The sequence below is a fragment of the Galeopterus variegatus genome, unplaced genomic scaffold (genome assembly GCF_000696425.1).
Source record: "Galeopterus variegatus unplaced genomic scaffold, G_variegatus-3.0.2 Scaffold6550, whole genome shotgun sequence".
NCBI lineage: Eukaryota > Metazoa > Chordata > Mammalia > Dermoptera > Cynocephalidae > Galeopterus > Galeopterus variegatus.
In genome coordinates, this window is record NW_007732661.1 from 11008 (window position 1) to 28806 (window position 17799).

At 44.3% G+C, this 17799-nt stretch overlaps 1 protein-coding gene across 1 annotated transcript in view; it reads right to left on the reverse strand.

Moving 5' to 3' along the window:
* Nucleotides 1-663: 663 nt before the first annotated feature.
* Nucleotides 664-17799, reverse strand: part of LOC103606400 (lipopolysaccharide-binding protein-like) — a 38602-nt gene continuing 21466 nt past the window's right edge. Inside the window, exon 15 of the mRNA XM_008591000.1 lies at nucleotides 664-708. Within this exon, the coding sequence (XP_008589222.1) occupies nucleotides 664-708 (45 nt within the window). The remainder of the gene's footprint in view (nucleotides 709-17799) is intronic.

Below are 17799 nucleotides of genomic sequence, written 5' to 3' on the forward strand. Positions count from 1 at the left end.
TTGAAGGGTGGGGCCTTTAAAAGGTGATTGGATCATGACGTCTATGCTGTCATGAAAGGATTAATCCATTCGTGGGTTAATGGATTAATGTGTTATTATGGTAGCTTTATAAGGAGAGAAAGTGAGCGTGTGAACATGCTCTTGTCCTCTCACCATGTAATGCCTTGAGCTGCTTCGAGACTCTACAAAGAGTTCTCACCAGAAGACCCTCACCAGATGCACCTCCTTGACCTTGGACTTCCCAGCCTCCAAAACCATAAGAAATAACTTTCTTTTCATTATAAACTATTTAGGCTCAGGTATTCTGTTATAAGAGACAGAAAGTGGACTAAGACAGAATCATTCAATAAATAGTTATTGAAGACGTAGTAAGTGCCAGCACTCTGATAGGCACAAGGATCAGATGGTGAATAAAAAATTCAGTGCCTGCTCTTAAAGATATCATAGGCCAGTGGGGGAAGGTGGTCCATCCTGGAGGAGAAAGTCAAGTCCAGAGTCAGAGAGGACATGGTGTACCTGGTGAAGAGGAGGAATGTGGGAGCAGAGGCCAAGCAGAGCTCACCCCCAGAGCTGAGAATAGAAATGTCTTTGTCCTGCTGCACATCTGGAAGTGCAACTGGCAGATCCAGCTGTGGCCTCTGAGCCCCATCTTTCTTCTTGTCCTCAAACTCTCATGTACTGGATGTTGGCACCCAAGAACAGGAAGTCCTAGGAAAAACAAGACAGGACAGGATGGTGAAGAGCATCCTCTACTCCAAAAAGATGCATCTGTGACTTAAAGGGAGACCACATCTTGGGAAACAGAAGCTCTGCCAAAAAGCAGGTCAGTACATAAATCATGAGTGTACGTCGGTCCCCAAGTTCTCCATAAAGCAAAGCTTTTGCCAGCTACCTTCTTTAAGGTAGTGATCTATCTGTCATTTCCCAAATGGCTGTTTCCTGGCAGCCTTCATAAATGTCCTTTGTGTCACCTAAATTTTTTCTCTTTGGCAAATAATGCAAAGTTGTGAGCTGCTGAGGTTTATTCTCCTGCTCTTAAGTTTCTGTCATGCAGAGGGGTAGGAATTCTGAACTCAAGGCAACATTGAATTCTTTCCCACAGTGATGCATCCCCTTCCTTTGATGGTCAGACAATGGACAGAGTTGACCTCAAAATTCTGATGAATATGACAATATACGAGGGTACTTCAAGAAGTTCATAGAAAGATTTGTATTATCTTTTAATTCTATTTTTCTACGAAGTACTCTCATATAATAAATCTAATCATTTCCCATGTGCCAAACATTGAGCTGGAAGCTTAAAGTTCATAGAAAGATTTGTATTATCTTTTAATTCTATTTTTCTATGAAGTACTCTCATATAATAAATCTAATCATTTCCCATGTGCCAAACATTGAGCTGGAAGCTTTCATACTTGGCTTCTAATCTTCACAAAAGCCCACTAAGGTTTGGGCTACACCCCATTTTACGGAGAAGAAAACTGAGGCCAACTGTGTGAATTGTCCCCCAATCTTTGCTTTATTTTTTATTTTTTTTAGAAGAGGGGCAGGCATTTTTAGACCAGTTTAGGTTTAGATATTCACCAGATTGGACTATTTTTTAATATGTAAAATAAAAATTTTTGCCACGAAAAACCAAAATGATGTATTAAAACTAATTTCCAGAATTGTCCAAATTACTTTTTAAACATGGTTTATTTATTTTTTCACATTTCTTTAAATGTCAATTTTTCTTTGGTAAATTGATCCAATAGACTAAATTTTTATTTTAGAACTTAGTTTGTATTTATATACCAGAATGCCCTAAACTGATGGTCATCAAGATACCTACCTCTAAGCCCTAATGGTTTATATCTTCCATTTAAAATGCATAGGTATCTTTTAATTAAGTTGTCATTCTCAAAGACATTTTGGAAAAAATAATTTTAAAACAATTAAGAATTAAACACCTACAAATTCTTCAGTCTTTGCTTTTTTTTTTTTTTTCCGGGCCGGCCCCAGTCTTTGCTTTAAACAACGATCTGTCTGACTTCACTTGTAAACACTGATCAGCAGTTGAGTATTGAGTATCTTGGGGCCCAAAAGGACTTGGGACATTTGTTTTTCAAATGTAACAGCTGGTCAGTGTTTCAGTGTTCCTAACCACCCTCCGCCCTTCATTCCCCTTAATGACTATTATTTACTGGATGTTGACTATGTACCGGGCACAACACAGCATCTCCTTTAATGCTCACAAGACTGCCAACCCAGTCATCTCACCTTAGACACACTATGCTTGAAAGATAACCTGAAACTTGGTCAAAGCAGTGGTTAGATTAGTGAAAAATCAGACATACTTCTTAGTGTTAAAATAGTTAAATAAATTATGGTTCACCCACTGGATGGGACTGTACTTAACGTTGACAGCTACTTAACGTTGGGAGGAAGAAACTAGTTTGCAACAAGCGAACACACTGAAGGGGTGATGCTAAGTTAAAAAAGAAAGGAAAGAAAGAAAACAGGCATGCACACTAGCAATGCAATCATCCAAAACAAACAAACAAATTTTTAAAAGCTCAGGGAGAAAAAAAGGACTGGAAAGAAGTATATCAAAATTCAAACTGTGGTTGTGGTGGGGCAATGGGTTTATCAATAAGGTTCAAAAATGTGTACCCGGTTAGAGTACTTGTTGAAAATTGGGGGCACGCCAAATATATTTATAATAAAGCTCTTCCACTTAAGAATTTAGAAAAAAATTTAAGAACTTATTTTTTAAAAGCTCAGGGAGAAAAAAAGGACTGGAAAGAAGTATATCAAAATTCAAACTGTGGTTGTGGTGGGGCAACGGGTTTATCAATAAGGTTCAAAAATGTGTACCCGGTTAGAGTACTTGTTGAAAATTGGGGGCACACCAAATATATTTATAATAAAGCTCTTCCACTTAAGAATTTAGAAAAAAATTTAAGAACTTATGAATGGCTTTCAGAACCCGACCTGTTGGCAAGTCTAGGCCTTGCAGTATTTTCAGAATGAGCTGGTCTTGAGGTTTCCTCAGGTCACCTGTGGTGGGGGGTGGGAGGCAGTGATGGCACAGGGCTGTGTCAAATGCCCCCTGCCCCAATAGAGGTGCCACTTCTGAAGGACACGTGGATGGCTTTGTGGCACATAGCAACACCCAGGAGCACCCTGCCCTCTCCAGGCTTTCCCAGCTGCAGGGCTGGGCTGGGCTGGGCTGGGACCCACCCACTGACTTATGGCCTCCAAGCCTGGCAAGCTACCATCCCCACTCCCCCAAATCCTCAGAGCCTCCCTGGACCCACTGACCTTATGGATCTGGAGAACAAGGTCGTAGAGCTGAATACGCTTCAGGAGAGGGAGGAGGAAGCCTTTGGCCAACTTATCTGGAAGTTGAGGCACAACATTATGAGAGATTTGTTAATAAATAGCAATTACAAATTTTTACTAAAGAATTTTGCTCTCTGCAAACTCTATACATAGTACATTCCCAGTATAAAGACTATGAGGTAGGTATGATTATTATTCCCATTTTACAGATAAGGAAACAGAGGCACAGAGTGGCCAAGTAACTTGTCCTAAGGCATGCAACTGGAAAGTGGCAGAACTGGGATTTGAAGCCAGGAATGCTGGCCCTGGGGGAACCTAAGCATTCAGCCCCAGGGCTATACAGAGGAAATGGCAGGCATGGGGCAGTTACAGTCATGATAAGAAGCTAGGGGGCACATATTCTCCACCCTCCACCCCTGTCCCACTTTCTACTGCAGCCAAATGAAGCAGCACCTCATAGAAACAGGGTTTAAGTGTTTATGCTTTACTTTTTGACTTGGGAGTTGGGCAATGGACGGGCAATGTGAATTCAGAGGTGGATTGACTGTGCCCTCTTTATTAACTTGTTCTCAGTTTTTCAGCTGGCACTTTAGGAGGTGGCGGACAGTTCCATGAGTCCTTCCTTCTCCCTTACGAAGAGGTTTCCTAAGATCCAAAGAGCTGTTCCAACCCCCAACCCTCATTAGAGCCTTGGAGGGAGATGAAACCAATTTCAACAATCCCATCTCACAGGCCATGGGAGCTCAGAGAGAAATGACTTTCCTAAGGTCACACAGCCCCAGGCAAGCTCTGCTTCCCAGCTCCAAGCCCAACTCTCTTTCCCACAAAGAGCATTGTCCACTCTTGACTTGGAAAAATCCACAGTGATTCTTACCATTGACCTTGGGGTAGAGGATGTTGAGAATGTAATAGTTGAGCAACGCCTCCAGCAGCTCCACCTGGTGGAGAATAAAAGAGGTACAGGTGACCACACAGGCCATCCTACCCACCAGTAAATGGCCACACGATCACCCTGGGGATGGGGTGGCTCTGAATGTGTTAGCATGGAAAAAGCTTGAAAAAAGAAAATTGCAGATAGATACCTACATCATGCTACTATCTTATAAAATAAAACTATTTTGAGATGCACATTTATATGTATACAAGGAAAGAGAAAAATTTTGGAAGGCTACATACCCGACTGTCTTTCCCCTAGAAAGAACATCTAGATTTTACTTAGCCCTTAGCCTTTTCTTTAGTGTTTAATATTTTTACACTAAGAATGTTTTCCTAAACCTCTTCTATAATTAAAAAAAATTAAGTAAAAACAAAATTGGTTTCCCTTCAAAAATTATGAAACAACTTTTAGCACCTACTATATGCCAGGCACAGAGCTCAGAACTTTACATATGTATCTGAATCAATCTTCACAACAAGCCCATGAAGTTCATATTAATGTCCCCATTTCACAGATAAGGAAACTGAGGCCCACAGAATGGAAGTGACTTACTGGAAACTGGGTGGCAGGGTCAGGATTTGAATCTAAATTTATCTGAATCTACAGTTCTCGCTTTTCATATTTCGTGTTCTTAAAACCCGATAGGAGAACTTTTTGTGAATCTTTCCATAGGAGTGTTCTACTTTACAGAACATCTTTACATGCCATGCACAGATAGAATATTAGTGTGTCATTATTCACTTCACTCTTTATTGTCTCCTGGGGTCCCTGTAGGCAGTGTCTCTCCCCACAGTTTATGTGTTTATTTCCACTTCGTAAGTACTTAGGGAAAGTCTGGAAAGGACGGCAGGGGTGACGGCAGCAGAGGAGACCAGCACCGCAGCGTGGCAAAAGGGAAGATGGCGACTGCATCTTACAGTCTATCCATCTCCTCCTGTGAGGAGCAGCTGCCATCACTTCACTTTCCTGCTTTCCAGAAAGCTCTTCATCGCTTCAGCCCACACTGATCTTCCCATTCTCTTTCCTCCTTGTGAAGGGGGCCATCTGCTTCACTGCTTTTTCCTCCAGGTGCAAATCACCAGTCGGTGTTGCCTCCCCAGCTTTCAATTCCTCTTGTTCTGATAACAGAGCCCCTATTTCCCCCTGGGGAACCCTCCTCTCCAATCTTAGTCCACATGGTTTGGGTGTAGCTGACCACAAATCCTGGCTCCAGGAGTGCAGATGAGACCATTTGGGCCAATTGGTCTTCCCCAACTTCTGGCCACAGTGGCTGGCATAAGAGTGAGCACATGACTAAGATTAGTCCAATGAGAGCTAGCACAGGGATTTTTTTTTAATTTTGTAGTTTTTTAATGAAATGAAACTACAGGCAATTCTAGGGTTTGCCACCAGTGGGAAGAGCATGCCTGAGAATGAAACCAACACAGAAGAAAGAAGAATGGAGAGACGGAGAGAGATTCTAATTCAAGCACCCAGATCCAGCTATGCCTGAAACCGTGTTAGGTTTTTTTGTTGTTGCTTTTTGTTTTTTAGTCATATGACCCTACACATTTCTCCTCTTTGCTTAAGACAATCTAAGAGGGCTTTCTGTCCCTTGCAGTTAAAAGAAGTGTGTCCAATAGATCCCTTAATTCTTTATCATCTTAAAATGGGGCATAACTGTTTCTTGGCCTCATGTCTTATGTTCTCGAGAGCTTCTACACTTCTCTAGGACAGATATCAGCCCTTCTCCTTTTCTATATCCTATTGTAGATGCTATATAATTGCTCAGGAAACTCCCCAAATCAATTAATATCCTAATATGTCATAAATAAAAGTAACAATAACTTACATTGAATACTCCAACTTTGGATTCTTTCAGTTCCACTCGGACCCTGTAATGAATTAGAGAAGATTCAGAGGTGTTGGCATTCTGTCCATAGGAAGCCTAAGCAATGTGGGGGTCCCCAGAAAGGAGACACTGCCTTGAGAAGGCACAGGACTAAGGGCAGGGTGGGAGAGGGCTGGTGTACAAGATGACTGAGTAACTAAAAACAATGACATACTAATACTGGGAAGACTGACGGAGGAGATGTGGGGTAGTGTGAAAGAGCTCAGTCTTTATCATTTCAGGAAGTTAATATAGCTGATGTTTAAGATTCATAGACTGAAACAAAGCAATATTAGTAAATTGTTTAGAAATTTGAAATTTGTGGGAGCAGGATCAGTGGGGCAAAAGAATTGGGCCAATTGGTGTGAAATTTGAGTTTCCTTCCCAAATCGTGGGCCCCCAACATTGCTGGCAGGATCTCATCACACCCCATCCTCAGCTACAGAGAAGCAGCTACGGCCTCCAAATGGGGCCCAGCTGAGCACCCCAGGAGGTGCTCAAGAGGCTGACTTACTTTCCTGGCATCAGGAACCCGGTGATCTTGCTGGCATTGAAGGTCAGTGCGGCAGACATATTAGTTGCCTGGAAACGCCAGTAGAAGGAAACAGGTCTACATGATAGAGGTTGTCCGGTACAGGAAGGATGACTACAAGTATCAGCTGTCTCTTTCCAACAAACGGCTCAATAAATCAAGGCAGGAAATGTGCCCACTAGACCATAGACTCCCAGAAGGCTCATTGCAGGTGCTCGATAAATAGTTGAACTTGGACTTGACCATTTTTACTTGAAATTGCTGACTGCGATAGCAGTTAAACTTTGAACAGACTATCAAGAAAATGCATAGAGTACCTATCCCTAAAAAGCTCTAAAAAGGATATTTTTTAGTTATCTCAGGGCCAAGATTTAGCCCTCGTAATAACAACAATAATAATAAATTATATTTTAATTTAAAACATTAATAAAATTTTTGATAACAGTAACAATATCAAATTTGCAGATACAGCATCTGGAAGGAATTACCCCTCTAGAGATTGACTTGTTGAGTTTCAAATCTGAAACAAGAGAGCGAAGTTCTACATCCAGTGAGTGGGGCCCCCAAAAGATGCAGAAACCCTTCTCTATTAGACAGGGTCCAACGAGGAAAAAAAAAAAATCACTCTCAGCATTTAATGCACAGGGAGTTTAATTCAGGGAATTGGTTATCCAACTAAGTGATGGAATTGCTGAGAAGCCCAAAAAGAGTTGGTGAGGCCACTCGGAGATTAGCAGAGGCAGGAGGCTGCTTCCACCCAGGCCTAGAGAAAGAAGGTGGAGTTGGGGTTACGGCAGCCACCATGGAAGAGATGTAGTCGCTGCCACAGCCTCTGCCCAAGGCAAAGAGGAAAAAACACTCTGGCTTTATTCTTCCTTCCGCCCTTCATTCTCTTGACAGTGCCTCCCATTGGCTGACCTAGCTGGAAGTCAGGATGCAAGGAAGCCTGGGAAATGTAGTCTTCAGGGGTCAGGTACAGAAACAGAGCAGAGCAAATGGGACAAAGACCCATATACCTTGCTCCCCACAGTAGCCCAGACTCACTTAGTGGGAGATACATACAGTAAACAAATAAATGTGCAAACAGCTATGTAAGTACCTTTGTAATAAATGCTGTGAAGACAAACAGCGAGAGGTCTATGGTAGACTGGGGTAAGGGCAATCAAGGGACATAATTTTAAATTGACAACTGAAGGAATAACCAGTAAGGAGTGGGGAGAAAAGCATGCAGGGAAAGGGAACAGCATTTGTGAAGGCTTTGAACCTTACCACACTGAGCTGGAAGACAAGCTCCTTGCTGGAGCTGGACTGGAGCACAAAGCCCTCAATTTCCATCTGGGGGGCCAAGGACAGGTTCCCAGCGCTGAAGTTCAGGAGTGGAGCAGAGACCATTGCTCCCTGGAGCTCCAAGTTCATGTTGGGGTACAGCCTGGCTAACTGGGAGCAAAATTAGATGATTATGTCAAGAGAAGAAAATATGCAGGCCTGCTGGGAGAGTCTTGAGGGAGTCAGATAAAGCTGAGAATGCTTTTTAGTTGATTTTACTTCCCACAAATGCTCTGTGCTTTTTTTCTCTTTACAGCATAACTAGACATCTTTCCATGCCAGACATTCAGAGTCTGCATCCCCAGCTTCATGACAGTGTTGTATTCCGTTGTGCATGGGTACTGCAATTGACCCAGCCCTAATGGGCATTGTTGTCTCCAAGGTTGTGTCATTATAATGACCACCCTGCTGAGTACCCTTGGCTAATATTTTCAGGATAACATTCCTAGTGGTGGAATTCCTGAGTCAAAGGGCAGAGATGTTTTTAAAGCTTTGGCAAGTATTGCCAAACTGTCCTCCGGAAAGGTTAGACCAATTTTTCCACTCTCCATCCCTCCCCAGGAAGCAGGTGAAAGCTATTGTTTCTCCAAGCTCATCACCCTCAGGTAACTGTTCATGCTGAGACCAGACGCAGGGTTGTTTGAAATATGACACAATTTCAAAAGATCCCACCATTTCAAAAATGCTTGCAATTTTGTGTTTCACTAGAGGAAGGTACAGAATTTAATTTGGGGCAAGAATGTTACTTTTGGGGGGAAGTTGGTTCAAGATATTTTTTTCTTAATTATAACTTACTATTTTAAATAAATGGGGTGGGAAGGGAAAAAGGAAGGAAGGATGTTGCCATTTGAGAGCACTGTTCTGCCACCATCCTCACCATGTCATCTGTGATGGAGAAGTTCAGGTGCCCTGCCTCATGATAAACCAGGCTGGCCGTGTTGAAGACATAGTCTGAGATAGCAAAGTAGACCATTTGGTTGTGTTCCTCAGGAAGGCTCATGACAGGAGCAAAGAAGGTGACCGGGGAGCGGTGATTAAGATTAAAGATTTCACCCTGGAGAGAGAAATAGTGTCCAATTGGACTTTTCAAAGTCTATCCCAGAGCTGGGCATTCAAGACAGGTAGTCACTTACACAGACTGATAAGGGGTGCTGGCTGGAGACACTGCCTGAAACTCCACCATTAAAGACATTTTCCTTTGGGTCAAAGTGTTGTGTCTCTTAATGAAAAGCTCCCCAGGAACTTTGATATAATAACCCACATGATGTACTGGCCAGCCCCTCAATGCCCCCTAGGGCCCCTCTACATCACCTAGGGCCAGCTCTGATTGACCTCACCTGCGTGGTGGTCAAGGAAAAGATGAAGGAAAGAGGCAGGAGGGGAAGTCTTAAGACCTAAGGGTTAGAAGACACCTGCTGGAGAATCTACAATTCAACGCCCTGTGCTCAACACAGCGGGAACCACTGGGGAGATAAGGACAGATCTAAAATGAGGGGGACAGGTGGCCCCAGGAATGGGCTGACCCTGAGAGAATGCTTCACTGGGGCTGGGCCCACCCAGGCCCCTGCTCCAGGACACTCACTTTAAGCATCACGTCCAGCCTCTGAGCTGTTGCCCGAGGGGCCTCCGTTAATCTGTAATCAATGCCAGCGAAACTGTCAATCTCTGTTGTGACTGTGAACAAGGACAGGGGCAGAATTAGGGCCAGATGAAGAACTTCAGCTGACAGAGAAGGGTGAGGGCTCTGGCTGACCCATACTCCCTGTGACTTCCTTCAGAGCCCCCTGCCCCTCGCCTAAAGACCCTCTACCCAGCCCAGCCCTGGGATGAAGAATTGCTCAAGAGAGAGACTCCGTGGGTTCTCTTGTCCCATCAGTCAATTAATGGTGTTGGGGGTGTTATGCTCAACCTAGGACCTCAACAGATTCCAGGGACAGACACGCACGCGCGCACACACACACACACACACACACACGCACCCACACACACACACCAAGAGGAGCCCAGGACTGGCAGACTGGTGTTGGGGGTGTTATGCTCAACCTAGGACCTCAACAGATTCCAGGGACAGACACGCACGCGCGCACACACACACACACACACGCACCCACACACACACACCAAGAGGAGCCCAGGACTGGCAGACCTGGAGCTTCAGAGGTCTAGCCACAGCTGGAACTTCATGCTGAGCCAAATAACCAGGAAGGTCAGGCACATTCAGAGGGCCCAGGAATTCCCCAACTAAGCCCTGGGTGAACGAACATTCTATGTCCCACACATTGGGCCGGGCCTCAGGTGAAGGGGGTGTCAGGAAGGAACCACATGGGGGCCCAGGGGCCAAGGCATCAGAGGACACCTCTGACAATTTGTCAGGGATTGTCCATCTAAACTTTATGTGTGCACCCTGGATCCAGGGACTCCACCTGTAGATGGTTATTCTGCAGATACACTGACACATGTGGACAGAGGCTCATGGAAGGCCCTGCAACCCTGTTTGCAATAGCAAAGGACTGGAAAGCACCTAAATGTCCATCAGCTGGGGTCTTATTAAATGAAGGAAGACATGTCCTATGATGAAATACTACACAGCTATTAAAAGAATGAGGTCTGTTACAACCACTTGAGAAAACTGTTTGGCAGGATCTGGTAATGCTGAACATATGCACATCATATGAGCCTGCAATTTCACTCCTAGGTCTACACCCAAAGACATGCAGCCATATGAATTAGAACATTCATAGCAGCACTACTAATAATGGCCTAGAACTGAAACTACCCAAATGGCCTTCAACAGTAGAATGGATAAATAAATGGAGGGACATCTACACGGTGCAATACTACACAGCAAGGAGAATGAATGAATTACGCCATATACGACAATATGGCTCAATCTCCTATTTTAAAGTTGAACAAAGAAAGATTCTGGCTCTTGAAAAATAACTTAAAATGCTGTATGATTCCATTCATGTACAAAGTGCAAAACTAATGTTTACTGGTAGAAGTTGGGATTGTGGTTGTCCTTGAGTGCTGGAAAGTGACTGAAGGGGACATGGGGGAGGGGAAATTAGGGGGCGGAGTGGGCTCTGAGAGGCCGACCTGTTCTGTTTCTTCATCTGGGAGCTGGTTACACGCATGCGCTCAGTGTGTGAAAATTCTTTAAGCTCTACACTTATGATTTGAGCACTTTTCTCTATGACACACTTCAATAAAGTTTTTTTAAATGAGGCCAATTTATGTGTCCTGATACAGAAGGATCTTGAAGACATACAAGTTAAAAAAGCAGTGGGGAACAGAGCAGTGTCGATACTATGTATACTAATATATATTCATAATTATGCATACACACATATATTTGTGAACAAAAGAATACATATATGAATGTATATTCATATGCTTATATATTTATATTTGCACATGCAAAGAAAATATCTGAAAAGATACAGCCAAAACAGAGGTTACCTCTTGGAAGAAAAATTGAAGAGAAAAAGGGACTTTTAATTTTTACTTTTTACACTTCTGTCGCATTTAATGTTTGTAAGATACATATATGCTCTTTAAAAAATTAATGGAAATAAAGTGTCCCAGGGGTGGGTGGAGCACCCTACCTGGCAGAGTTTGAAGATAAGGTTGTAGGTCGGAGGTCACCGATTTCTGGATCATTTCACAAATCTGAAAAAAATAGGAAGAGAAAGGCCGAGTTCCCCAGTTTTGGCTGGCACTGTGCACATCACTTCAGTCATGTTATTTTACACGTTCGTTCCGTGAGCACTGACTCTACAAATATTTATACATGCTCATCATGTGCTAGGTACCGAGAAAACAGAAATGATGTAGAAACAGAAAATTGTAGCCCCCATGTGGACCCCAATAGGGTCCAATTGAACTTTTCAAAGTCTATCCCCAGGCTGGACATCTGAGCTAGGTAGTCACCAGAACAGTCTGACAAGGGGCACTGGCTGGAGACACTGCCCGAAACACCACAATTAAAGACCCTTTCCTTTGGGAGGCCCTGGCCTCCCAGCATTTAGAGTTTAATAGCAGAGCTAGACAGTAACTAGAAATAGTCATGCAGATAAATGTATAGTTAGTGTAGACACTTCTTACTGGTCATCACTTCACAGGTTGGCTGTGTTGATCAGTGTTCCTCATTCCCGCTGGTGCCTGTGGAAGGCTGGAGCTCACGTCTACAGGCTACCTGTGCACTATTTGTTGCCGCCAGCTGAGTTGCATGCTCCTCAGCAGAGGAAATGTACGTTTCCAAACCTGTCTGCTCTACATGCGGTTGTAATCTCTTGAATTATTTATTATGGAAACCAATGAAATAAGACTGAGAAAAAGAGTTGTTTCTATAAAACCTAAAATAAATGCTCTGGAAAGGTGAGGTGCTAAAAAAAATGCTATTGGGGCTGGCCAGTTAGCTCGGATGGTTGGGGTACAGCCTTATAACACCAAGGTCACGAGTTTGGATCCCCATACCGGCCAGCCACCAAAAATAAATAAATGCTGTTAAATTTGGGGAAGACAACCAAAAGCACAGGAAGGGTAAAAAATCATAAAAATCTAGGATTCTACAATAGGATGGTTTTGCAAGTGTCTTTAAATTCTTATTGCAGTTAAAGAAACCAGAGCTGGAATTTGTAGCAGATCAATGCTTTATGCAGGAAAGACCAAGTGCAATGTTAATCAAGACACCATTTTCAAAGAACAGTTCGGGCCCTGCATCAAATGACAAATGGATTTCCGTTTACTGCTGTCTTAAAACATTTGGGTTCACATGTAACAATTTTCTTTGTTTATGCGTGTATGAGATTCCTCACTTTAAATAGCTCTTTAAATTAACCAGCTACCACCTATTGTGCAATGGATCCACATATACAATGAATGAGAGGGAGATGGGTGGCCTTGGCCTAGTGTAGGGGTCACAGATTGCTTCTCTGAAGAGGTGGCATCTTAAGGGCAAGGTAAAGGGTGAGCAGGCATAAACCAGGCACCAGCTTGCGGGAAAGGGCTGGGCAGGCAAGGGTTGTCTTAACCTCTCTGCAATTGCCCCAGTTTCTGGGAGAGGAGTTATAGGGGTCACAGATTGCTTCTCTGAAGAGGTGGCATCTTAAGGGCAAGGTAAAGGGTGAGCAGGCATAAACCAGGCACCAGCTTGTGGGAAAGTGCTGGGCAGGCAAGGGTTGTCTTAACCTCTCTGCAATTGCCCCAGTTTCTGGGAGAGGAGTTTAGCGAAGAGGAGCTGCCAGAGAGCAATGAAAAGGGGTGGTGGGGAGCATTCGTGGTCGACTGCAAGGGAACCAGGAAACTGTCAGATTCACCTAAGACTGTTCCCTTCTTGCTTTTCCTTCAGACAACATCCGATCACACCATCCCCAAAACCCTGAGCTTGGATGCCCCACTCCTTCAGGGACCCGAAGGATTGGGGAGGAAAAGCTTGTGATCCTAGAAACACATTAGGGTCCCCCTGGGAAGCAGGTTGGGATCTTGGTTAAGGGTGCAGCAGGAGAGTCGAACAAGCCTGGGTTCGAATCTTGCTCAGTCCCCACTGGCTGTGTGACCTCTGCAGAATCTCTCTGCTTTTCGGTTCTCACCCATGGCAAACAATGACAAGGCCAAGTGCTTCCAGGGAGTGGGGTGATGAGACAGTGAGTATATGTCACCCAGAGAGCAAGCAGTCAGTTAGTGCTTACAATTACTCTTAGCCCTGCTGGTTCAGATACACAGCGCACCCTGAGTGGGGAACTAGGAGGTCCTACACTGGGCTCTTAGTTTTCCCTGAAGATCTGTGAGGATCAGGTGAGATCTTTGTCTTTCCCAAGACACCCAGCCCCTGTAAAGCTTTTGGTATCAGCCGCTCCACCTTCCAGGAAGATCCGACCCTGACCTAGCCTCTCACCAGCAAGGCGACACTGGGCAAGTCATTCTACTTCCCAGGGCCTCCTCTGTCAAATGTGGAAATGGCACCTCCTCCGAAGGTTGAGGATAAGATTCGGTGGGACTGTGTGTATAATGTGCTTAGCTCATTATTCCTGGCCAAACCACAGGCTCAAGAAATAGCAGCCATTATTGTTATAAATAAGAATAGTTATGCAATAACATGTTCTGCATAGCATTAATTATATTAATTTATCAAAACAATGATTATCACAGTACTATATTACTATGGTAATTATAATTAATTATAGTATATTACTAATGTTATATAACATTATTACTAGTCATTATTATCACCATCATCAACAGGGGTTATAAATCAGCACAGCAATATGGCAATGGGATGCCTGAGTAGGAGGCTGGCATATTTCTCAAGTTCACTTAGACCACAGGACCCCAGAGAACCAGAAAAGAAAGAGAAATAATAGAACATAGTTTGCCACACCCTCAGTGTGGGGTCTCTCTGCTGTTCCTGCTTCAACCACGAGGGGCCTCTCAAAGCCAAACCAGAGGCTGGAGTAGAGAGTGGGGTGGGGTGGGGGGGGAAGGGTGTGTGTGTGTGTGTGTGTGTGTGTGTGTGTGTGTGTGCATCTTGTGTGTTTTCCCTTTCCTCTTTCATCACTTTCTCAGTTTCCCAGAGTCATTGCTATAGATAGAGTACCAGGTGTACAATACCTTAGAAGTGGGATTTGGGGATGAAATGAGTGTTTGGAGAAACTGAAAGTTAACATGAAACCTCTGTTTTAGCCAGAGATTACAAAACCTGGAGATGACACATAATTTCATAAACAAGGAAATCTGACACAGGGTTGCTGCCTCCCCATCCGGAGCAGGTGCTTGTGAACCTGCCTGATTCCACCTGGCCCGCGGGCTCGCTGAAGTTCCTGCCTGTTCTCTGCAGGCACCTGAATGAGGAACGATCTCCTTTCTGACCTCTGTGGAACGCAGGACCCAGTGGGGCAGTGAGCAAGGCCAAGCGGAGGCAGGGACTGCAGTCTGTTTGGCCCCTCATGTTTTACCCTTGGCCAAGCACCTAATTGGGCGGACTTTTGCCCCCAGCTTTGTCACATGTCAGCTCCATGCCTGGGTGAGTGATTTGTCCTCTCTGGACCTTGGGCCCAAGTATGTCCAGACCATCCCCTACAGCCCTGTCCAGGGCCAGAGGCCTGTGAAGACTTCAACCCATCCCTGGGTTCGGCAGATGCCCGGCAGCTGGGACCTTCTTACCTTGCTCTCCAATGTTCTTCGGAACTTGGACTCGATGTGGTTGTGGAAGAGATTCAGCAGCCACCTGGGGAGAGCAGCACAGTGCACAGTGGGCTGTCTGCCATGAACGTGAGGACACTGGGGCACCAGCAAAGCCAGGGCATGGCCTCAGGCCAGGACAGTCCCCAAAGGGAACCCTCCCCACCCCATCCTGGTGCCCTGCTGTGCCCCAGAATCCCTGGGGAGGGATGAAATGCAGAGTCCTGGCACACCCACTCTGATTCAGTGCATCTGGCTTCCCAGCCGCCAGCTGTACCCCCGTCAAGAGCTGTAGATTTGGGGGAGGGGCTCAAGAATCCATATGTTTCCTAATCAAGTAAACGGAGACTCAAGGAGATAAAATGACTTGCCCAAGGACTTTTGTATTTTTCACAAACTCTCCTTTGGCCAAAACCTTTGTGTTTCTCTAGTAGCCAAATTTCATTCACCTGACAAGGGTCCCTGAAGTCTGTGTTTTTTGTAGAAAGAACACACCAATACTCCTGGCTTGACTCTGCATCTGTTCATCTCAGCAGGTCTCCTAAAGAATTATCTTTAAGTGCCGGTGAAGTGTCCATGCATTCCACCTGGATCCTTACAGTGACCAGAGTCCAGGCCTACAGCTGCCACCAGGGGTGAAGCTGGCAGTTTCCCAATGTTGACCTACCCCAGATCTCCTGATATGTCCACCTCCACGTCATGGATGTGGGTGCTGCAGCTGGTGGCAGTGACTGTGGGTCTCCCGGAGGGCTCACTGCCCAACTGGAGGTTGACTGAAATGGTGACGCCCTTGACATCCAAGTCAAAGGAGCCTTGTAGTCTCCTGGAGGAGATAAAAGAAACAATGGTTGATTCCTAGACCAGGATCTGCCACCATTTAGGGGGAATACAGAAAGCTCAATTCTTACCCCCAAATAAGAGGAGCTGAGCAAATATCTAAGATTAATAAATAAGGCCATGAAAGATCTAGAAAAAAGCCTGGGTCCAGCATTTAGTCAGGGATAGTCAAAGGCATTTCTAGGCAAGCTCCAAGTCTCATAAGCTGTAAAGGAAATTGTTGATAAACTTGCCAGCATAGGGCCGGCCCGGTGGCGCACTGCTACAGTGCGCCACTTGAGAGCGCAGTGGCGCTTCCGCCGAGGGTTCGGATCCCACATACAGACCGGCCGCTCACTGGCTGAGCGAGGTGCGGGCGCAACACTGAGGGTTGCGATCCGTTGCTGGTCACGAAAAAAAAAAAAAGACAAAAAGGAAAAAAAAAAACTTGCCAGCATAGAAAATTAAAACCTTAGTGAACAAAATGCCATATGCAAAGTAAAAAAAAAAATTGCCTTATGAGACAGCCAAAGAGCTAATTTCCTTAATAAATGAGCTAATATGTGAGCTAACTTCCTTAATATACAAAGAACAAGCCAATACAAATCAATAAGAAAAGAATGAAACAACCCAAAAGAATAAAACATATCAAAGATATGAACAGGAAGTTCAATGACAAATAAGCATATGAAAAGTTATTAAAAATGAAAATAGCAAGGATGCCAGTGTTCACCTATTAGATCCACAAAACTTAAATGTTAATACCCAGTGCTGGTGAAGATACGGTAAACAGAAGTCCCAGACGCTGTGTTAGGGAGAGTACGTTGGCCCAAGCTTTCTGAAACACAAAGCAGTGACATCTATCCTAATTCTAGCACACATACTCTTTGTCCCAGTAATTTGACTTCTAAGCCTTTATCCTGTGGTTCTTCCTGCCAAGATATATGTGTGGGACAGCTCACTGAAGCACCATGGGTAATAATAAAAAACAAAGAAACAATCTAAATGTCCACGAGCAGCGACAGGTTGAATAAGTCGTGGGCACGCATGCTCTGCAGCCTTTGAAAACAACGAGGCAAAATGTGGTCGGTCCATACAGTGGGACGGTACTTACTCGTCAAAGGGAATGAAGCGCTAATACATGCTATAATGGATGAGCTTCAAAATATTATGCTAAATGCAAGAAGCCAAACACAAAATGTCACCTATTGTATCATCCCATTTAATATGAAATATCCAGAATAGGTAAATCCATAGAGAGAGAAGGCAGATTGGTGGTTGCCTAGCGCTGGTGGCAGGGAATTGGGGAATGACTGTTTCATGGGTATGGGGTCTTCTTTTGGGGTGATAAAAATGTTTTGGAACTAGATAGAAGTGGTGATTGCACAACATTGTGAACGTACTAAGTGCCACTGAATTGTACACTTTCAAATGGTAGATTTTATATGTGAATTTCATCTCAGTAAAAAAAAATTACATTAAAAAAAAAAGAATGAGGTAGAGCCTCATGTGCTCATATAAAGAGATCTTTAAGATACCTGGTGACAAAAGCCAGGGCAGAAAAGTGTGGCCTGATTCCTTTCATGGAAATAGAACAAAGGTGTATGTATAGGTGACATTTATACTGAGCGTCTTTCTAAAGCAGTGCCGTTCAGTAGCCATAGGATGCCACATACATAGTTTAACATTTTCTAGTAGCCACATTAAAAAGGCCAAAAGAGGGCCGGCCCGTGGCTCACTCGGGAGAGTGCGGTGCTGATAACACCAAGGCCCCGGGTTCGGATCCCATATAGGGATGGCCGGTTTGCTCACTGG